The sequence below is a fragment of the Drosophila sechellia genome, chromosome 2R (assembly GCF_004382195.2).
Source record: "Drosophila sechellia strain sech25 chromosome 2R, ASM438219v1, whole genome shotgun sequence".
NCBI classification, from domain to species: Eukaryota; Metazoa; Arthropoda; class Insecta; order Diptera; family Drosophilidae; genus Drosophila; species Drosophila sechellia.
The window spans coordinates 12588753-12612985 of record NC_045950.1 but is presented as its reverse complement, the minus strand read 5'-3'; the positions used below and the strand labels follow the sequence as shown (position 1 = coordinate 12612985).

Below are 24233 nucleotides of genomic sequence, written 5' to 3'. Positions count from 1 at the left end.
CACAGAGCACCAACAGCAACGGCCGCAAGCAAAGTTGTTTAGCCCAAAAGCTTTTCACGATTTTTTTCTCCCCTTACTGTCATCTAGATTTGTGGCCCGACTCTCGACAACCTGCCACATCCTCCTCCATCCCCATTGGCGACCTTTGGCGACGAAAGGACTTAGCCTAAAAGCGTGCTCCAGGATTATCATATTTAAGGCATTTAGCACAACCAGAGCCGAAGTCATGGCAGCCATACTTACATTACAATTGGATGAGGAGATATTCTGCAGGTTCACACGGAATACGCGATCCCTGGAATAGAGAAATATACAATTCATTGTAGTTCTGCTGCAGAAGGGCATTATTGAATTACAGCTAAGAGGAGCGGTTTCTAACTAGAATTTGGTTAGTGATAGGTAATAGCTAGCAATCAATGTCTTTATTTATTTAGGCATTTATGCCCAAAGTGGGAATCAAATGTAATACTTGTTAATCAAAAATAAACCTAAATATTACTATTTTGTTTCAACTTTTGAAATTCTATAGCATCTTTACTTACATGGCTCCCACATAGAGCGTATCTCGATCTTCGTTCATATGGAATGTACGATAGTACAGCTTGCCGCAGTTGAACTCCCGCACATGATCTGTAATAGAAAACATTTCCGTTAAGTAAACTCAATATTTGCACAAGAAATTTTCCCTAAGTGAACCGAGTTCGTAGACGCCGGACACAGTGTCTAGATAGTGTCAACAAACTTTCCATTCCCGCACAGAATGGCGGACAGTTTTGGCCACAGACAAACAGTAGCATGAAGCCCAGTCGGGCACCCCAAAGATACGGATACAGATATCCCATTTCAATCAAACGTCGTTTTTGTGCAAAAAATAAAAAGAAGAGAGAGCTTGAAAATGGTCCTGTTTATTTACATTAAAGTTTTCCGCGTGGCAAAGCAGAAAATAAGGAGGGTTTAGGACACGAAATGCCTTTCCAAAGCCCCAGGACAAACAAGAGCCATTAATTATAAGTATTGTATTATGTTAATTTCAGTGACGCCGCTTTGTTTGCAAATTGTTTGCCCAGCGGGATGATGTGTGCATGTGTGGTTACTATGTGGTTATATTGCTAAATGCTGAGCACACAATTCTTTAATTAAACTAATTTGTATTTGCCGCCTGTCACTCATCACTGCTTCAATATCATCAGCAATTAATTTTGCCGCCAAGGAGCTGCTGATGGGAATTATGAATTTGCAGTGGTACGGGAAGCTGTGCCACCCAAAAGTGTCAAATGTCGTTCAAGTAATATGGATGACCGAGGCATTATCCCCCACAGCAGAAGCCGGACAATGGGCGAAAGTATGACAGAGGTCAGCAATGGAGCAAACAAAGGGCAGGGCATCCAAAACTCCAACTCAAATCCAAGCGCAACCAACCCAAACAAAACCCAAACTAGCATCCGATTTATGCTCATGCTCAACAATGGGATATGTAAATACGGAAAGGAAACCGAAGACCCCACCGGCAGAACTGTAGCTATTTTTGATTTCCGATTTCGAGAGAATATTTTTTTTTTTGGGTAAATGGGGGGAAAACAAGGAGCAACCTATTGGCCAACTACAATAGAAGTGCGCACATACACACACTTGCGCGTATCCTTGTTTGCATGCACATTTCGAATAGAATGTCCTTGCCAAACAGGAAGTCGACTTGTGTACGCTTGAAATGCTTTTGTACATATTTTTATTGTGAATGCCTGTCGAACTTTCCTGCTTTTTCTTCGAGTTTTCCTTTTGCCTTTTTCTTTTTTTTTTGCACAACCTTTTCAAAGTTTATTTTTTTCGCTCGTTCGCATCTTGAAGCGAGAAAAACCTCACTCTTTAAGGCTCAGTACGAACGAACCGAATGAACTAATAAATAATTTGCATTTGAGCAACTTAATTGACCACATTGAGTCCCGTCCCATATATTCGATGTAGCCTTTGAGCCAGAAAACTATAAATGTTTCATGGAGTCTGCGGAAATGGTTAAATCTCAACGGCGCACAACGATTTGCGAAATTGTTTATGGCGGCCAATTGTCATCGGCAGCCAGTAAAAACATATTGCCACGATTTCATGACTGGATTAAGCCAATAAAAATATGGCAAATATTAACATAAAATTGATGGCACCAAGGGACGTGAACTCTAGCGAAACGAGGTCATTCAATCGGTTTTGCTCTTTGTGGGACTGCGAAAAGAAAACCTTTTAAGTTTTTGCTAAAATTAAAATATATTCCTTTCGTCTTGAAAAGGAAACTTGAAGTTTAAGATGTCTATTCACTTAACACTAAGTAGCTGATTTTAAAAATGTCGCCATATCTGTAAGTCTTCAATAGAAATTCCCCATCGTATTGGCCAAAGTTTACCCAGAGGCAACTGTAAAAATCCTTTTCAAATTTGACATTTAAGATGTGAACTTTATTTGCTTTTAATCCAAGTCCAATCAAAATCAAATTGCATTTACGAGCTGCCTTTGAGTAACGTAAAAACGAAACAACAAACGCCAAATTTTATATTCCCTTTTTTTTTTTGGCTTGGCAATTTTCTTTTGGGATTTTCACTGGGCGAAGTGGAAGAGTGCTTATGTGTATGAGCATTTATGACTCCGCCATATATGTCAATAATTTTTATGCTCTTCATAAATATGCGTTTGCCTTTTACGAGCAACCCCACGTGGCAAAACGGAGCGCAAAGAGCCAAGATGAGGCAGTCAAATCAATTTCTGGCAGGGAGAAAATGTCATTTTCGAAAACGTTATTATCAAATCAAATGCGAGTGCTGGACACGAGGGGAGGTCGAAGATTGGCAATGAGCATATTGTACATTTAATGTCGTGCCCCGCCCACTCAAGCCGACCATTTGACCGTGCCCCGGGCAGATGAAGGTACCACACACATATGTATATATACGCAAATATACACGACCATGTCAGTTGCAGGTGCACGGTCCCCGGCTGACATTTACCTTTGAAATGTTAAGGTATATTCCAAATTTGTCGCAAAAGATGACACACAGACTGGAACGTGTACTCAAGGCTTTCATGTCGAATCAATACCCTGCAGCTGCTTTTAGCTTCATCCAGTTGGCTATGCAAATGGCCTTCAAGCTGGGAGAACCCAAAATTTCCTTTGATAATTCTCCGGTCTTTTGCAGCTAAACATTCCGTAGAAAGTCTAGACAATAAAGAGATTGCAAGGATGTGAAAAAAGAGGAGGAGGGCAGACTAATCGGCAGAAATGGAAATAAAAAATAGAGAAAATGACTGCTGGTTCCTTAGAATTAAAGAAAAGTATAGTTAAAAGCATACCATCTAGAAACTTAAAAAATAAATATATTTTACTGCTATTAATTTCCCTGCTTTGCATTGTGCAACCAGAATTTCCCTGGCGAAAATTCCCAGTTATTTCAGTGCTCTGCTAATTATGAGAAATTCACGTCGGCTCTAAGCACTCGAAAGCCGTCTAGACGTCTGCACCTGTGCTGCAAACTGAATGTGAAAAGGGCGGTGCGGGGCAGGGGGCGTGGCTGAGAAAGCCAAAGAAGAATAGGAAGTGCATGGCAGGAGGGGGGATGGCAGTCGATTGGAGTGTGGGGAGTAAGCCAAAATGCTTAGCCAAAGCGGTTACCATTTCATTTGCACAAGACAACACAATGGCCCCACAACCCAGAGGTGGTTGTCTCCCTTTGATTGTCTGTGTGTATAATTAAAACGCATATGCATGGTAAATACACTTATTGTCAGCACTGTAAGCCGTCTGAAATGCCCCGGGGCATCGGGATGCAGCTTTAATTCCACACTGCAGCCATGAATGAAATGCAGGGAAAATGCTTCAGACTGTAGAGGAAGTTTTTGGGGGGCGGAGCGTTGTGCAAAACATTTTCAACTCAATTTAGTTCATTTTATGGCAGCAGCAATGCGCTGCGCAAGTTCATTTTGTTGCAAAATAGCGAAATGCAACAAAAAAATAGGATAAAACCGAAAAGCGCACTCATAAAAAAGCATCAAAAGAGCAGTCAAAACAGCACTAGACATCCCAGTAGCCCAGCATCCCAGCATCCGAGTATCCTAGTTATATGGCCTGGACATCGCATCCAAAAGCTGCCAACAAAAACGCAACCAAATGCGGATGCGGTAACTGTTTCATTTTTGGTTAAAAACGAGGTGGTAGCAGAGGTAGTTGCTACCCAGTGCAACTTCATTTGATGGCTCATGTGTGAGTGCGCCACATAAACGCTTCAAATAGTTTTAAAACCCACACTTTTTATACCCTTGTACAGGGTATATATACATATATATATACAATGAAGTTTAATGAGCGAAAAAATGCGGGTAGGTAAAAGAAAACAACTGAATATTATTATATTAGTGGATAGTTGCACAAATTATTGTAATCGAACACCAAGTCGTTTGGCATATTAAACTTTTTGTTTGTATTAATTGAAAATTTCTGGCATTTCCATTAAAAAAGTTTGGATTTCATAAAAGATATTTGAATGATCTGATTATATATCCTGTATATATAATATAATATAATTACGTAAGAGTATTTACAGCTCTATTACCCTTAGCCCTTTTTACCCAGATGGTATTCATTTATTTTTTTTTCTTGTTTTGACCACCTTTATGGGCAAATTGACCAGGAACTAAAACATTCTGCGGCTCGCTTAATTTTCCATGATTTCACAGAGTCCAGAGCTGCACGTCTTGTTGCCACTTAAGTGCGCACAAAGCCGCAAGTTCCTTGCCATATGCAACATATTTTGGCCAGACAAAAGGGAATGCAAATTCTGGTCTTTAGCATGCTTAGCCTGAGTCAATTAGGCCAGCACAAATACGGACTAGCTCACACAACTACATACAAACATACGCCACCAGGCAGGCAATGAATGAAAATTTAATTAAATTTCACCTTAAAATGATGGGCAAATTGAAATTAACGTTAAGCGAGTTGTTTGCATCAATTTAAGGTGATTGAATTATGGCAAACGACAAAATCTGTGGCCTAACTACATTTGCAGTTGATTGATTGCATTTGGCCCCGTTGCCTGTGCTAATTGCTTTTGCAACATTTTGCGACACTCGGCTATAGGCCACAGTTTTCCGCTTTTCTTCTCTCTCTCTCTCTGTTCTCGGCGTTTTTCCGTCGCCCTGCGAGCGATAAGCGCACTTCCTCAGCTGTAATCAGCAACGCCTACATTAAGTGGGTTCTATCAATCGGATGTTACATAACTATGCACATATTTGCCAACGCACTGCGACAAAAAATTGCAACTTCCTGTTGTAGATTTCATTGATTTGGGGTGCGTGGAAAAGTTCTTCATTTAGCTTATCTAAAAAACCCCTGAAAACACCCCTAGTTGCTCAAAAAGTAGCACTACTTGTGCTTCTCGCACTTAACATTAAATATTAATAATTAGAGTCGAAACACTCGACTATAGAAAGTTTTTATTTCAGCTACTATTTCGAGAATGCCCCTTTCTCCAAGTGGACTTGGCAAACTTGTCCAAGGCGAAACGTGATTTTCCCTCCGTTCGTTCGCTGGCCAACTAAAACGTGGCCAAAAGGGTCCGCTTTAAAAACACTTTTAATGATGCTGCCGCCGCCGCTTGTAGCTTCTCCTTTCGCAGGGAAGCAATATTAAGCCCCACTTGGAACTGGAGGTGTCGGGAGCTGCACTGCACTGCACTGCACTGTATTGCATTGAAATTCAATTTCGCGGCAAAGTTTCCATTGTGAGGCAGCTCCACGTTGCTCCGCCTTGCTGACGACATGCTTTGGGTGGTGCCCCGGTGCTCGGATAGAATCCAGGCTCAAAGCCAGGTAAATCCCCACCCAACAACCCAACAGCCAACCGCCCGGCTCAACAGGAAAGGGGTGGGCTCCATTCGACCCGCTATGGGAACAGCTTTTGACATTGCCGTCATGATGAAGTGGAACGCACAGCTGAAGCCCCACCCCAGCTACTGGCTCTAAAAAAAAAAAATACTAGAAGAAGGAAATATAAAAGCCGGGGCAAGAACTCGGCTATCCCTTTATCGCTTTTGTCGTTTTAATGGGTCAGCAGTGTGTGCCTACAGCTTGACAAAGACCACGAGCGAGTGCGAAGCTCTTAAAGCTGTTGCATTTGGCCAGAAATCAGACAACGCGAAAGCCATTAATCCCAGGCTCCATCCACCATTTGTGGCAATAAAAACTAGATGCCAAGAGTTGAAAATAAATAAGAAATGACTGCTATAATTCTGAACTGTCTCACTTGGTCATGTGCGCTGCGCTCAGTTTTATTTGCTGCACTTTTTGCGAGATGCAGTTTAGAGCAAATGAGTTCATTACTCCACTGGATTTGTATATTTGATACGTATTTTAAGCATATAGAAAATTATGGAAAGTATTGTTTAAAATTAAAGAATATTAAGAGTTTCCAGTACTTACAAGCTTGACAACACTGAATTAGTTAGTTGGCTGTAAATGCATTGAACAACACTAAGTGCTGTGAAATGTGTGAATTTATGAGTCAGTTTCTATTTTTCCTACACTTTTTTTTTTGACTACAAAAACCATTCAACCTTTGGCTACCTGCCGGTCAAAAATGAGTCAATAATCAGGGGTTTGGCCTTAATAATGAAGTCGCAGCACCTTGTGTGTATCTTTGTTACATTGTATCTTTGTATTTGAAAACAAAGGGGAAGAGCTATCCGGCAGATATAAATAGAATTTTTAGGGAACAGAGTGGTGGAAACATCTGTCAAACCGCTGAGTCAACCAATTGAAGTGGCCGAGGTGGCAACAGAGGACGGTGCGGCCATTGTGCCACTCACAAATGCCATGGAGAGGCATAAATTTTGTACTACCCTAAAATAAAGTGCAATTAATTTCATTTAAATCAATGAAAATAGTGCTTTTTCATTTACAGACGGGCAAAAGAAGAAAAAAAACATGCAATAAATATTCCGCATCAACGGGGGAATTTATAGTTGACATTTTAGAGTTTTGTTGTTAGTCAGTTCGGTGGTGGCTTTTGTGGTTTAGCTACCTTAATTTATGGCCCGCCGATCGGTTTATATACAGTGCATCTGGTGCAACCTTCGAACTTTGTGGCACCTTCTGCATGTTTTTCGGACTTATCCCATATAGATGATTTTGCTATATAACTCCCGGAAAAGTATGCGCAAGCAGCTTGAACGATTCCCTAATCGTCTCACGTTCTCCTTTAGGGCAAGTGCTTAGCTATTGAGTTTACAGCGCAACATGCGGCAAGGACCAAAAACTTGTTGTCGGCACGTGAAGTTTTATGCTGCACTTATGGCTTATAGTTAAAGATATAGTGGAGACAAGGGGCCCCGGCATGCCAGGCATTCCGGAACGTGGACTATTAGAAAATGTTTACTGGTCTTGACCCGATTGCTGTTGTTGTTTTTGTTTAGTCAGGCCAGCTTGGCTAAATGAGATTTAAATTTTTTATACAACATTTTCAGCGTTCTTGATTCTTGATGGCTTTTTGCTGTTCTCTAGCCACATTCAATGGATGCTGGGGAACTTTTCAATCAACCGCACGATGATAAATTAATGCTGCCCAAAATTATTAGGCAAAATCCAACATGGCTCAGATGTAGAGAAGTGAATAACCTGTTTGTGGCCGCTCGTAGATGAATTTTAAATACTTTTAGGCCTTAATGACTCAATAAAGCTGGCCAAGTCTACGAAACAGAGGAAAACCAAGGTAGATTGAACATTTAAATGGTAAAGCATTCACATTCTTTTGAAGGGAGGGGGTGGGAATTAAGGGAACCCAGTCAATTATATATCATTCAGGATTTATCTCTGTGGATTATGGGGCTGCATATGGTTAAAATATGATTACATTATTGGTATTTGTTTAAACATGAAATATGCATATGAATAGCAACAATTCACAATTGCGCAGACCAGCAATATTCACTATGAATGCACCGCATTAATATGCAAATTATAAAAAACAACAACAATAACAATGCTCCGAGCCAGAAATGGAAAATGGCCCAAACCGAAACGAAAAAAATATAGTTGCAATTGAAATCGAACCAAACGAGATAAATAATAAAGGCACAAAGAACATGTGCGAATATTATGGCAAATAAATTACAAATTTGTTGTTGCCTGAAAGATTGAAAAATAATATTGGCCGCAGTAAAAAAACGGGAAAAAGCTGTCTTATTCGTGTAAGCCGACGATTTAAGTACCCTGTACAAAATATAAGTAATGCTAATCAATTTTATTGCTTAAATTAGGAGCAATTTTAAAAAATACTTACATTCTTAAGTTTTCAAGTGTATCGAACATTAGCATACATGTCCCATAGTTTTTACGAATAAATGTACATAGGTGTAAGAGATTTTGTTAACATTTTTTTTGAATTTTTAAAGCCCCCCGAGAAAGTCGCAAAAAAAGTGAAAATTTATTTAACAAGTGTGTTTTAATCCGTGTTCCCGCCCCTTTTTATCCCGTTAGTTGGCTATTTACCTGCGCCGTGTTTCCCGTAATTGTTGTTTCCCTGATCGTTTCCAGTGCAACAGGGACGCTCGTAGTAGAAGTTCCAGGTGTTTTCGTAGTCGGCAGCCGTCTCGCTCACACTGCTGCAGAGGAGTAGCAGGAGTGCGAGGAGTGGCGTTAGCTGTAGGAGCGGCATTGCGAGGGCGGTGCGAGCGAGAGAGGTGGACGAAGGGGGGTGCGAAAGCGACCCCACAACCTCAATTGGATTAAAGTGCAAGAGCGAGCGAGAGGCGGTTGCTTGTTGATTTTACCGTTTGATGAATAAAAACCGGCACGTTTTTTCCCACGAATAACTGTTAACACATTTAACTTGTATTATTTTTACACACTTTTGCGGCAATTGCAATGGAATTGATTTCACTGGCAAATGGATTTTAAAATAAACTTCTTTCCTCGGGCGATTTATAGCACCCCTGTGCAATTTTTTTCTCCTTTTATATGTACATATATGTTTTTTTTTGGACCCGCAGTCGTAGTGCCAATTTCGTTTCGGATTAATTATGTATGCGTTGCAGGCGCATAAAGGCGTAATGCATTTTACACAGTTCTGTGTTCAATTCAGTTTTCAATTCGATTTCAACACATTTAGCCATCGGAAAGCATGTGCGATATGAAGATAAAGGCAAAAGGAAACTTTAAACTGGTTTATTAAAGGCCCACGCATTGGAAAAACAAGAAAAAAGAAACAATATTGGGAAACAATGAAAATTCCTCAACTCTGAAGGGTGGGCAAGAGACAAGAAAGGTGAACGAGCGCGTTTCTTAAAGTTTAAACAATTTACAAGGCACTGCCTCAATAAATAAATGATTAATCTGCAAATATTTCCTTGCTTTCAGTTTAAAATTTGCCCTTAACCAACACACGCACACACACTTGCTCACGCACTCACACACACACACACACACACACACAAATACGCAACAACAAAGCCAGAGATACACACTTGAGTTGTTGTTGTTGGGAGTTTCGGTTTATTGGAATTTCGAAAATTGAACTCCGAATTGAATGAACTGCAAAACGCCAATAAGATAGTGGCGAGCCTAATGCATTTTAGATATTTTACCGATGCGAAACAAGTTCCGCCACAAAAGTGAACACTTGTAAAATGCCCAAGAAACTCGAGCGGAAACACCAAACACAAAAGAACAACCGACAACAAGTAGAAGCGAGAAGAACAGCAACAACGCACGATCGCTCCGATCGCGCAGTTGTGAGTAAGGCACTAGCGCGATAAAGTCTCGTGACTATCGCAGACACTGTTTTGGTATTTGGTATATACCAAAAATGTTTGATCGTGTTTGAAAAAAATACTTAAAATATATCTAATTTCACTTTAAAGTTATATTCATAACTTAAATGCTTCAGAACGTAATAAGAAAACGCAGTTTATAAATAAAATAATGTTTTCCTGGACATATCCAAGCCGATATGAACCATTTGTTAAGTTCCTCTGAAAAAAGGTCAAAACTGTTGACACAAAACTTTGTTTAATATTCGTGGAGCGTCGTGGATTTTCATTTGTCGAAATAATCCTTGCTCCTTGCCACAAAATGCCGTTGCAGAATGGCGGTATTCAATTTTCGTACTCCACCGTGCGGAAGCGGCAAAGTGATTTTTAGCAAGGACAACGACAATTTTGGCAATAGGCAAACATTTGCCAAGCCAGACACACAAAACGGGCGGCAGGATGGATGGATGGCAGGTATGCAGACGAATCCTTGCATTTAGCAGCCTCGAGCGGCAATTAAACGCAGTTTGCTAGTGTCTCTGGCATTTGAGTGTCTGCTTGGCAAAATATTTAATTAAAAAGCAAGTCGGTTATGTTTTCGCATCTCCTTGATATTTTCTATTGTACGAGTGCCACCTGTGCGTGCTTTCGTTTCCATCAGGGGCGTAGTTTATTCATTTCTTCAGCTGGGATGTTAATGATGATTGTTTGGTGCACCGATCAGCGCAGGTGATACGTGCTCATCAAAGAAAAAAAAAGGAAAAAACATATAATACGTCTACCAACGTCTCCTACTAAAATTTAATAATCAAAAGTTTTGATCGCAATTGGCTAACCCCCGCAAGAAATCCTTGCCCAAGCCACTGGTTGATTGTCTGCCTGGCTTTTTCTCTCTGTTTGCCTGCTAATGAGTTTTCGCAGAATCACCACAGTAGTCGTCCCCCTCGCACCCGACCGTGCGACCAAAGGAGCACTTGCATCATGATACTGTTGAAAATTTTGACACATGTTCACTCACTCTATCTCCCTATTTCACTCCCTCTCCCTCCCGTTCTAGCCCGCATTGTTGTTGCCGCTTTGTAGTTGCTTTGATGTTGGGTGCCATTTTTGGGTTTTTTCCCTTTTTCGGGGGATAGCCTTTCAAGTGCAGCAAGGACAACGTCGCCATTGTCATTTGTTTTCGCAAACGTTTCTTTCACACAATGTCAACTTTCAACAAAGGACTTTAATTAAGTCCTTAATGACAGCTTAATTTAGCGCACTTTGCACAGCGCGTATGCCCCAACACGTACACAAACAAAGGCACAACGCACACACACACGCAGCACATACTCGCACACATGTTTGTGTGTGAAAGGGATGGGGTGTGTTGTGTTTAGTTCTTTCGCTTTCTTCTTCTCTTGATCCTTCAGTTGCGGTCAATTAAATAATAATTTCAAAATCTAAAAAGGACATGTGATTGCTTAAAAAGTCATGCAACAATTTAAAGGACGAAAAGGAAAATTAAAGTAAAATGAAATAGTTGCCAATCAACTTTCGTATAAACATAAAAACTAGCATTCTTTTTGCTTATAGTATTATTTTGTGATGCAATTTATTACTTAATACTAGTACTATAAGCCTGAATGTTCAAGGGGAGGGAGGAGAAAGGGGGGCTGACAGCGTGGGAGAGTGCCTAAATAGCATTTTGATTATGCCAAATAATACATGGAACTTGTCTCGCCAAACATTGTTGGTCCCTCAACTTGTCAGCGGCCGGCAACTTTCATGCATTATATAAAAAGTTGGCCAAATAACCAGCAGCGGACCACACCAACACACTGACAGACAACCACACACACACACATACACACACAGCTTGGGAAAGCGATAAAAACCATTTGTTGTGAATGTCCTGTTTTGTTATTTGTTGTTCTGCTGCTTGTCCTTTGTTGTGTGTTGTGTTGTTGTCGTCCCAAGTTGGCTTACTCAAGTTACTTACAAAGATTTCAATGCACTTTCTTCCTACCAACTTGTTCGCGCACAACGCCAAAAAGCCAAAAGAAAAATAAAAACTGGACTGACCAACAAGAGCAGCAACAACAACTACAGTAAAATAAGCCTATGGAAGATTTGGTTCTACTGAGAAGAAGTAATTTACATTTGTAATCTTAAGTTTATAAGATAAGTTTAGAATATTAGTACTTAAAAGAATGTCTCTGAAAGTATTTAACATTTAAGGAAAGGAGTATTAAAAAAAACACAAAAACTATAATTTTGCGTAATTTTGGAATTCTGTGCTTGATTTTATAAATCTTATGAATATGTTTTTATGTCCTAAAATAAAAATAAAACCAATTCACAGATATATTTGCAGCTAAGAACGGTATTTTATTTCAAGCATTGAGGGACTGCTTTTATTAACTTTACAACTTTATCTTTAACTTTCCCATCTATCAAGGTGCTCTTGCCAAAAAGCAAACGGGTTCCTGTTACCGGGTGTTGACTGTACAAAGGCAGTGGCATCGGCGACGAACAAGAACAAGAACGATTTGACTTCTGGAAACTGTCAGAGCAAGCAAATGGCACTAAATATTAAGTTTGCCGTTGGAACTTGACCAGAAAAAGTAAACTACGAGGAAAACTTGGCCGGCCAGAACTAATGAAAGCTTTCTGCAAGTGTGAGGCGTGATGGTGTGCGTGTGTGCGCTTGTGTGTGTGAGTGGGCTAAAAGTTTTTGCCTTTTGGCTCGACCACAGAATTTCTCATGAGTTGGCGCTGCGGCTGCGGCTGCACTTGTTTCAAGTTCAATTAATTTTAAGTGCGGCAGCAATTGTGTTCCACATTGTTGTGCCTCCACTCGTTTGTTTACAACGACTCAGCACTCGGTGTGTGTTTTTGCTGCCTTTGGGCCAAGCTCTGCAGTTTTTGCCTTTTTACGCCATTCGGATTCAACTTTGGCCTGACATGCAATGTCAGCGCCTATGTTTATGCTATAAATAATGCAGCATATTTTGCATAATGACAAGTTATCGCACACAAAACATAATTGCATGTATTTGTATTGCAGACATTATGACGTCACCTTAACGATGGCGGACAAGCTTTTCCTTTTACCCCACTTGACCTCAAATGTATCTGCAAGTGGCAGACTTTGTATCTGCAAGATGTGTTAAGCCTACTACTGTAAGGACGAACTTGAAAGTAGCGATAAGGAGTAGCATCCATTTATAGTTCTTTATATATATATATATATTGAAATAATGCATAGATGGTTCTTAAACAAAGATTATAATGCGATCACGATTAGATTGACTGAACTTAAGCGTAGATCCCCCAGATCAGATCACCTACCTTCCAAGTGGGTGACGCAGAAGTCAGCTGGGATTTTCCGGGATTAGTGTCACATCAAACAGACAGATTGCGGCAAAATGCAGCAACACGAGTTGCAGAACAAGTGCAGAAAGAGCCAGATAAACATATCTTGTCTAGCCGGAGAGGGCCACAGGGATTGAGGGTGTGGGTACCAGTGGCGATAGTACCACCAGGATGGAGGACAACGACGAGGATAAGAGCCAGAGCCAGAGCCAGAGACAGAGACAGACTTCAGACTAGTCAGGAAGTTGGCTTGGCAGCTTCAGAGTCTAACTCGTCGGCAAACAAAACTTGCCGGCAGTTTTTGCTCCTCCGTCACTCGCTCTGTCTCCCTTCCATGTGCATAATTAAAAAAGCATTTTGGTCGCCAGCGAGACGGGGTTCAACTACTTTCGGATTTATATTGTGTCACTCAATGCGACTGCGAAATGCGAATGCAAATGCGAATGCAGCAGACGGTGCAGAATTCGTTGCATTTTGAATCTGGGGGAAAACAAAGCGGCAAGCCTTTTGATCGCGTGCAACAGACTAGAAGAAGTGCCTGCCGAACTGGGGACAAAATTAAGCACTTTAAAGTGTGGCCACACCTACACTTTGACCCCCACAACTCTCTACTCAACGAATGCACAAAGAGAAAAACTTAATCGAAATGTATTACTGCTGCCAATCAAGTTAATAAATGCAAAACTTCCATTATATTAAGCGTTCTATTGGCATGTGTAAACACTCTTGATGGACCAAAAAGAAAGCAACTACTTTTGGTTAATTTTCCAAGTGCTCTGCGATGTCAGCTGCCATTTGTCAAGGTTTAAAAGGCTTAAAAAAGGTGGATAATTTTATCGCTTAGCTACGGTGAGACCGCAGCAAAGCTGAGTTTTCTGATGGGTCAGAAGCCGCAGCTTCAAGCCGCATGTCAGCAAAGTCTGGGAAAATCCGGCTCGAAGTTTTCCCAAGCACCGACCACCCCATGCAGCACCGCAACGCACTCGCTGTCAACTCTTTTGGCCCAGAGTTTTCCACCGCCCTTTCTCTTTGGCGACATCAGGTGCAGAACCACACAACAATTAACAGACTTTTGGATGGGGAAAACTGGCTTTTGATTCGGCTGGAGCAGATTGCAGCCCCCGCCCATCGGAGGAGTCACAGGAGGCATAAATCGGCTCGTCGAGGAGAAATTTTAATTCCAGCTGTCAGTTGGAAACATCACAAAGCCCTGTCCTGTCGATGCCACATCGTGTTGCACGAGTATGGGAGCTTCGCTTCAGTTATGGCAACATTTTTCCGATTGCCACTCGTTTGTCATTGGAGGCTTTCTGATTTTTTTCCAGCCATTTCGGCTGACCTCAGGAAAATGCTTGGCAAATGTGCTTGTCAGAACTGAATCGGGATAATTGAATTTCAAAAGTTGCAACTGCTGTGGGGCAGAAAGGCGAAACAAGAGCATGGCGCAACAACAACAACAACAACTGGAAAATGTCAGTTTAATAATTTATCAATGTCGCAAGTTTATTGAAATAGATTTCCGCCCTTGTCAGACATTTGCATTTCCTGTTTCCGCTGAGCCATTGTTGTTCATGTTTGCCTGGATTGCATGTGCAGTAGTTGCATTTATGCAAATATATTCGAAATACATATTCCAGCATGCATACTTAAGTTTATTACATTTTCCGTGCACCGAAGGAAATTTATGTTTTGCCAACACTTTTAGCTAATAAAATAGAAATATCGAATGGAATTTGGCTTAGTTTTTTTTACTGTGCAGTTAACTCAAGTCCGATCCCTAATTGATTGAGATGAATCTACCATTTCTGCACTTCATTTTCATTATGTCAGATTAGAGCAAAAGTTAAACATTCCCAGCTACGAGCTGCACATTTGTATTAGCCAAGAATTGAGTTTAGTTTTGCATATTTGAGATGCTCTCAACTAGATAACTGACCGTTGTCTGCCCCCCACATACCCCACCTCATTAAAGGAAAAAGTCGGAAAATTATGGAAAAGTCTTTGCATACATTTGTGGTGGATGGGGGATAGGGGGGCATGGCGCTTCCTTTCAGTCTTGCCATTATTAATTGCACAAACACAAATACTAAGTGCAAACAGGCACTGATTCAGACCCAGAGGACTTCCTTCAGCGTTTGTTATTGTTGCCGCCAGACTGAATGCCATGCCACGCCCCCTCGTCTGATTGCGCCTTTGAGCAAACAAAGGATTGCTCCTTTGTTGCCATTAAGTAAGTAGGCTTACTAAGTTGCAGCCGCTGCCATCTCGCCATCTCGCCATTTCTGCCATTTGGCTCTTTTGTTCAAAATTAAGCGCATTAGAATTGGTTCGATGCGAAGGTGTTTTTTCGGCTGCCAAAGACAAGGAGCGCACTTTCAGCCCCAAGTGCAGTCGGCATTCGATCTTGAATGGAATAGAAAACATCTAATCCTACATTTTTGTAGACTCTTTGAGCCTGCTCAACTTGAAATTGTAAAACAATATTAAAAACAATCGTGGCAAACAATATTTTTAATAAGATGGTTAGGAATTATTTTGTATAATAATATAATATATATATATATATATATATATATATATAATACTTTCTGATATGATCTGATTTGTAATAACACATATTTGAAGATAAGCTCTAGTAATCGTGCCATGCATGATGCACTTTATACCATCAAAGGTTAAAAATGCAATTTTAAACGATGTTGCGTGCCTCAAGTGGCTGTACTGCTCGACACTACTGCTTGCCACTGCAAAGTCAAGTGCAAATAAGCAAGTGGATGGCGGTGAAAACTGGGGGCGGGTGATGAGGGGAAATGTGCTGCACGTTAAGTATTATCAATTTACAGCTAACATCGCCTGATTGCCGAACAGCACACAAAAGGTGGAGCGGCAAGGCAAGGCAAGGTGCAACATGAATCGAATGGAACTCAACTCCCTGCGAAGGACACACTTGGTCCAATTGGCCACTTGAGCTGCCGTTTGCCAGGATCTTTTTTCTGTCTCATTGCATTCGCATATACGTACGTATCTATACGTTTAACGTCTGTTTGCTCAGTTGTTGTTTGTGTGTGTGTGTGTGCTGTGCATTTTTCATATAATTCCAGCTTTCAAAAGGTATAGAGAAAAACTATATAATAATAAAACTATAATTAATAAAATTATGCAAATAAATGAATTAAAGCAAGCATTATATTTTATGAGTTTATTTTGTGCATATTATATTGTTCAAATAATGTATAAGTGCTTTACAAAGGTGAATGGAACTGGCTATAGCCTTAAAAATTTTGATAATGTTATTTATATAATATATTGATATCCTGTATATTATAGTTTTCTAAGTATTTTATAATGTTCGCATTAGGAGGAGCTCCATTGCGCCATTGTTCGCTGTTCACAAGTGCCGAGCTTTGAAGTTGAAGTTCGAGACCGGGTTTTTGGCTTTTCCTTTTCCGGCTGGCAAGGCCACTTTGGAGCGTATATCCACATGCCACATGCAATTGACGTGCTAAGTAACTGTGTCTATGCCACCCAGCTGACACCCCCCTCTTATCCTTATATATCCCTATATCCTCTACGTGTCTCTGGCTCATTTGCCTTCGCTCTCGTAGCTCCTCTAATTTTGCAAAGCTAGAGTACACACTTCTTTCCTTTTTCGGATGTCTCTCAAACGAAAAGACATATGCACTTGTCGGCCGTATCTGTAGCTGTATCTGTATCTGTGTGTTTGTTTGCTTTGGTGTTGATTCCCAAAAGTATTTTGTATTTTCCATTGTTGTTGGCTTGTTCTTGCCTAACAATTTCCATCAAACTGTCTGTGTCCCTGTCCCCGTTTTCCGCTCACCCCGCATTTTCACCATTTCCCCCCTCCCAAGTGGCTTTCTATAGCCTTTGTTTATTTGGAGTATTTGTTGCCAGTGGAAAACCTTTTTTTTTTGAGGGGAAGGAGCACACTGCTGCTTTAGTTTTAGAATGCTTAAAAGGAGAAATGTGTCCTGCATGAAGAATTTGATTGCAAGGCATTTTTCCGAACATGTATCTTTGGGATTTGTGCGCTAGTTTGCAATATTTTAAGGCCACAATCAGGAATCACTGTCGAACTGAGTAAATTCAGAAAGAAGTTGCTACAAGTTAAATTTAAAATTATAAAATCGCATTAAAATCCTTTTTGCATGGGCACCTATATAAAACAATGCATATAGCCGTTGATTGTCAACTATGAATAATTATGAACCGGCAATGAGGAGAAACCAAAATCAAAATAATTATTATTTCGGCCTGGCCTGGAGCATTTCCAAAGTTCAAATTGAAATCCAGCTGGGTTCGCTTTGAAGTGCAAGGGCAAAAGCCTGAGGAGCTGGGAAAAACTTTTTACTCGCTCGTTTCTACCGGAAATTTCAGGCCTTCGGGCGTAGCTCAAATGACTCATTAAATTCTTGTTTTTTTTTTTTTTTTATTTCTCTGTTTCAGGCGTAAAAATTACGAAACACTTTATTTCGCTTTCAATTTATTTCCTTACACGGGACAGATGCCAGCGACAATTTAAAGGACTGTGGGCACCGGAAAAGCCGGTGGGGGGTTGGAAAAACCAGTGGGGTGGGAATGGGGGGGTTTAGGGGTTATGGTGGTCCAGGCACTCCGTGCCATAATAAAACGCTCACTAACACAATTAAACGGGCTTTGCCGGGGTAAAAATGAATGTTAAGCAAACATGACAAGGCTTTTAAGTTTATGGAGCTACCCACCAAAGAGCCCGACCATTTCCATCTGTGGGGTAGACTAACAGGCTCTCGTTTTTCCCGGGGAAAACTGCTGCACTTACTGTCACTTTTCATATGCAAAGCGCAGAACGTCTGCCGTTAATTTAATAACATGTAACATTTTGCCAGGATCAGGTCCTCGGTTGGTCTACAAAGTGCCCAATTAGGGGGCGGAGTTTGGGGCTGTGTGGCTTGATGTTTTAGCCCCAGACTGGTTTAGATCCCCCCGCACCGCACCCAGCCACGCCCTTCTTTACAGTCACTGCATTTTGCAATAAATATCCAAAATTGCAATTGCCAAACACACATACACGGAAACGAACGATTTGGCAAGCATTTTTGGCTTTTGCGGAAGTACGGCGAAAAATCGTTGACAAGCGACAAAACACTTGACAGCGTCAGCAGAGCCAAAAACAAAAAATAAAAAAAAAGGTGGAAAATTTGGGAAAAGGTGGGCTAGAAAATGCCAACAACAAATAGAATCACAGCTTCCAACAGCAGAAACACCAAAAGAAGTTAAATCGAAACAAAAGATAAACACGCAAGCAAAGTTTTCGCTGATCAAAACTTGAATACCCCAGCAACGGGGATTTATGGTTTATGTTTTGAAGATTCTTTATAAACTAAGAGAAAGTTTGCCAAAGTGGGTGAAAAATATTGTGTTAGAAATTAGTACGTTCTTTTTTCAGACAACTCGAAAAAGGAAAAGCTTCAAATGACTTGTGAGTTACCTGTCATAATAGGTTCTTGCATTTTGAAGATACTAGTTCTCATGCTTGATTTCATGTATGTATTTTACACTATAGTTTCTTGTTTTTACCATTTTCTAACATAGCCCAACATGCCCGATATGCGACAGGGTATCGACACGTTCGAAATTTTGTGGTGCAAGCAAAGCCGAGTGCAAAAAGTGGTAAAAGCCGGACCGATGGCAAAAATAAAAAGCAAACAACAAAAATGTGTAAATGTGCAATCAAATGAAAGAAAACCAATAATCGAAAAATGCCAATGCAGCGTACACACACACAGAGCCAAGAAAAAAAAAACGCTGAGGAGAAGGAGCGGATAGCCTGGGAATTATTGGCTCAGGTGGAGGAGGGGCACAGGTAACTGAAGGGGGCTGGCAGTGGAAAATGCACTAAATAAAACATGAAATTGCGAAAAATTCGACTATGTGAGCGGCACAAGGATGTCAGGTGCCAGCACACCCCATCCAAACCCACCGATTTCCCGCTCTCAATCTTGCTCGCCAAGAATTTGCAGCTATAAATTGTTGTCGCAAAATAAACAGAAAAAAAAAAAACAAAAAATAAAAAATAAAAAATAAGGGAGCCGGCAAGTGTATGGAAGACTTCCTCCCGGGAATAATTGTGCACACAATAAATCAACTTGAGCAGCGGCAAATGGCGAACAAAAGGATTTTTTCAATTTGCTAACGAAACATCAGAGCAGAGCGCGCACAAAATAAATGATAATAGCCCGGCCAACTATTGTTGGCCAAGTGTTTTTGCGACAGCGGAAGCCGCCGCAAGCCAAAATGTCAAAATACTAAATATTAATCATCATTATTTCAATCAACATTTATTAACATGGACTTTGCATTAGCACATAATGTATTTTCGACCTTTTGTCATTCCAGAGGGTTAGATCCCCCTTGCCCCACCATCAACCCACAATGCACAGACCACATTTTCAATTTTGCCACAAGGGTCAGCAGTAAAAGGAGCCAACTTGGAGTCACAAAGGCCAGGGATCCATTCGTTTGTCTTTGCGGCCTGGCCATGTGCGTGTGTGTGTGTATCTGTGTGTGTGTGTGTGTTGCCCCCTTGTCACTTGTTTGTCAGCCCACTACCCCAACCCTTAAGCCATAACCATCCGACCCAAAATGCCCCACTCTCCACGCCAGCCATTCCCGAGTCATTTCAAACTCGATTTCAGTCATTTGTCTTTTGTCATATTAATAATTCCCTTTTATTATTGCCGCCATGATAATAAGCTGTCTGCTATGACCGTCCCATCATCCCGAAACATTTTCCATTATCCAGCGACTTTTATAATTTCCCATCGCAGCAGCAAAAAGGTGAGCGCGTTCACCTTTTTTGCTCCGCTCATTAATAATAATATAAGGGAAATGGCTGGGGGATGCGTATACCCTTGCCCAATTGGGAGATGTTCGAGTGCTGCATTGTCCACTGGAACAAAACTCTGGGTACCCCCCACTACACTGAGAACAAAACGGTTGTAAAGCTTAATCCCATGCTTTCTAATCGTTAAGCAAAATTAATTGAATCTTTCATAATTTTCTTTTACCACAGCTAAATGTGCCATTATTAATCAGCTTGTGTAATTAATGCGAAATAACCTTTTTTTCGCGCAGTGCATGGCCCTTCACTTGCTCTCTTTAAGTCATTAATTTTCATCTGCGTGCATCCCTCTTTTTGCAGGCAAATAATCTTAAGTATTTGCCCGTTGCGGTTCGCCTTGTAATAGATCATTAATAAGGAGTAAAAAATTCCACAAATGCGCTGGCAAAGTAATATTAATGCAGTCAAGTGAGTTATTTACTAATTTGATAGATAACCGCAAAACTTCTGAACGAAAGAAGCGCTCACAACTTTTCATCATCACATTTCATTGTTCAGTTTCCCGTGCGGATGTTTTTGGCTCTAAGTTGTGAATTGTGAGTTTAGCACAAAGGTGTAGAACTTCAAGTTGTCAGCTTGTTAGGGCGAGTTCTAAGCCTTTGCTTTTGGCTAAGACAAAAAGTGCTAGCTGGTGAAAATCCACACAAAATGCAAAAGTTGAGAGTTCAGAGCAAAGAGTGTGTGCGTGTGTGCGAGTGTGTGTGCTTGTCATTCGATTAGCTTTGGGGCTCCATTCAAATCAAAACCAAAAACCTCAAAATATCAAGTGCCAGACGAGAGACCTAACCTAACTTGATTTGCAATTATTATTGTTTAACAAGAAGCATAAGCCGACACTTATCCCGACTCACAGCCACATTCTCGCCCAAGTCGACTGCTTTGTTATTGTTGATACAAGAAGAAGCCCTCCTCCTTTCGAGTGTGGAGAATTTTCAAATATCTGAAAGCCTTCATCTGCATCTTCAGATACAGATCCACACGCACACACAATTGTTGCTCCACTCCTCGGAAAACTCGGTGTGTGTGTGTGTGTGGGGAGGGGGGTGGGTTCATAAATCCAATGACATAGCCAGACCAATGTCATCTTATTTTAGGCAAATGATAAATTGACAAATTTATTTGGGTCACAGCCAGGGCGCATTCATCATCATTTGCAGGCGGATTTCCAACGGGCCACGGGGAAATTGAAAATTTCTCTCTGTCGTTCGTTTATTATTTTGTTTTCATTTTCATTTTGGTTTTTCTTTTTTTTGTTGTTGTGGCTAGTCCCAGGGACTACTCCACTCATAATGGAGCTTCTGGGCGGCAACAACAACTGACACTTTTGCCTAATGCTAATGCAGTTATAATGAGCTCTAAGCCAATTGGATTGGATGTCCCTGATTTGGGTTGGGCTTGGGCCCCAAAGTCGAAGTCAAAGTCAGAAGACGCTTCGGACATTTGCATAATTAAAATTGATGTTCATCCTGCCAGTGAAGACCGTACTTGTGTACTTGTGTACTTGCAGCTCCATCGAAAGGGCTGTCCGACTTGTCCATTGTTTATTTATAATCCCAGCAACTAGTGCGCTGATTGAGTTGCCCAAGTTGAGGAGCGCATAAATTTGCATTATAGATCGACACACAGGAATCGTAGGAGCGAGTGAGTGGAGGGATTACACTGCTAGAAAATGGCGCGATTCAAATAAAGTAGTAATCCTCTTGGTTTTCATAGGAAAATCTCTTCTAGCATGGCTTAGATTTCGCATCCCAAACAATAAATGTCAAATTTATCTTATCCCAATGAAATGAAAATATTTACTAATATTTTTTCACTGTGTATATACATAGAAGGCGGTCCGTTGTTTTGACCTACTGTTCATCTGCATGCTACATTCGTGCAGCAATTTCTTTTTGCATAATGCAAGAGACTGTTCAACTTGTGCCCAGACGGCAAAGCTGGGTTTAATCAGCCCATCAGTTCAACGAAAACATTGAAATACCCTACCCTGAACTTCTGCCCAGTTGGTAAACTCACCTGGTGAAAGTTCTTCGGTGACTGCCTCTATTTGCGTAATTAGCATGAGGCAACTGCCAAACAGAAGCCAATGTACCCCGTTCATTGTGGCAACACTTTAGTTTCGACTTTCTTGGAATTCAATCTGGAATGGCAAAAAAAGATAAATTAATTTTTGATTAAATACTGACTATGGCTTAGACAAGATAAACAGTTGACTGTAATAAACTAATATGAAATATAACACATTAAGCTTATGCTATCTATGCTGCCTTGGATAATATATATTGCTTCTATTGATACGTCTAGATATATAGTGCTTAATTGCTACATTTGTGCGCGGTGTAAATACTTACCAGGTATATGGCTACATCTCAGCAATTTGCCATTAAGATTACCACCATCGACAGGCAGCAGCTCCGACGCACATTATTATACAAGAGCATATTAGCTCCTGGTCGATTCTATGCCATACAGGTGTATGGAATCGCTGCCAAAACGCACCTGAATAAAATTCGGGTTCTTCAAGCAAAAACTCTGAGGGACCACGGGACCACAAAACACCAGGGTGCCAAAAGACTCGGATATTTTTGATTGCCGCAAGTAGAGTCTCAAAAAACACCCGGGTGCCTAGACACCCAGTGTTTAGCGGCTGCACTTAGAGTGCCTTGCTGCATTTATCTCGTCTGGAGGTGGGAAAATGGGTGGAAAACTACGTAAAGGCAACTCCAAGGGCAAAGGCCAGCGATTGGGGGGCGTGCCCTGAGCCACACGTCAAACACATTCATCACGAGTGCCAGAGTGACAGATGGCAAATGCGCCTAAGGTCTCGTTTGTCCGCCGCTGCTGGAGAGGAATCCTTGATCCTTGGTCCAGTTTGGCCATGACAACGTAAGGCTTCGTGGTTCCCGCACAAGGGCAAAAAAGAACAAATGGAAATTTTTCCAATTATTGCCGCCGGCAACAGCAGCATCGGCGTCAACAGAACGCACACCACACACACAAAAAAAAGGAACATTTAACGCTTTAAAGTGCGACAATGCTCATATTTCATTCATGGTTCCGTTCAGGCACCGAGATTCCCCGAATCATCAATAACTAATTGCAAAATTTTGAGTGACGTCGTCGTCAGTCAGTTGATCAAAAACTCATTCTGTCAGCCGCATGTGGACACGAATCCAATAAAGAACGCTAACGCTACCGAAAATATATACATTCTAAGTAGTGAGTGCAATATGTAATGTGGTCACATCTGCGACTGACATGATTTTGGCATTAAACCGAAAGTCATTTTTCGGACGGCTTCTGTGTGTGAGCCCTTTCAGTTTTTTGGCTTATTTAAGGTCTGTACATTCTTTTGGTTGGCAAAATTCACTTTTATTTTAGACTGACAGCAGCTGCTGAATAATTACGTATACACAAAAGGTAGCGGACAGGCTAGGGTTAGGTGGACAGTGCGGTTCATAAGTTTAGCAACTTTTTGAATATACTATAAGACATAAAGCCATAAAACATATTGGAAATGTTTCTATACTTTCGAAAGCGACTATTAGTAGATACACAACTTCTGGCGAAGTCTCAAGAAAATCAAATATAATCTACGATTTCCAGGAATTTAGTCTACCTAATACAGCTTCCCTTAGATTGTCTGCATTTTCAATAATTTCTGCACAGAAGACATTAATAAAACGCTTATATCCTTTTAGCCTAAGTTTACAACCTTGTCCCTATGATTGATTAATCCCTGTGAAAACATGCAATTGCGAAACGGACTGTACAGAAGCACCATATGTAAGCATATGACCCAAGACGCGGCTCAGTGGCTTCCATCAACACTTTCAATTTCAAAAGGAAACTTTTGGGCCACCTACACCACACATACAAGCACACACACACACACATACACATGGGCGGTGGAGAAAAGGGGGTCGAGTGGGTGGCGCTTGTGGGGGGAGTGGCGGATTGGCAAGGTTTTACGAGGTCCTGTTAACCGCGGGTATTTACACTAAGTCTAATGAAATGTTTAACAAGCACTTTGCTCTGCGCAAATCCCAATGACCCATAATATTAGCATAAAATCACTTGGCCCAGTGGAAAAGGGGGTAGGATCCTGGCAACCTGCACCGTTCGCAACCCCTAGCCCCCTTCATAAATAAGTAGTTTTGGGTGTGTTCGGGTGTGTGTAACTACTTGCTAGTCAG

The 24233-nt window shown here is 41.0% G+C and overlaps 1 protein-coding gene across 5 annotated transcripts in view; it reads right to left on the bottom strand.

Moving 5' to 3' along the window:
* Positions 1-24233, bottom strand: part of LOC6609457 (semaphorin-2A) — a 32362-nt gene that overhangs the window by 6872 nt on the left and 1257 nt on the right. Inside the window, exons 1-4 of one of the 5 annotated variants that reach the window (XM_032715130.1) lie at positions 9618-9723; positions 8524-8846; positions 543-630; positions 244-295 (exon numbers count right to left, since the gene is read on the bottom strand). In XM_032715130.1, coding sequence (XP_032571021.1) covers positions 244-295; positions 543-630; positions 8524-8689 — 306 coding nt within the window. In that variant the 5' untranslated portion in view covers positions 8690-8846; positions 9618-9723. Of the gene's footprint in view, positions 1-243; positions 296-542; positions 631-8523; positions 9101-9617; positions 9724-22053; positions 22178-24233 lie in introns of those variants that run through there. The other 4 variants (XM_032715127.1, XM_032715128.1, XM_032715129.1 and 1 more) reach the window with 4 other exon arrangements.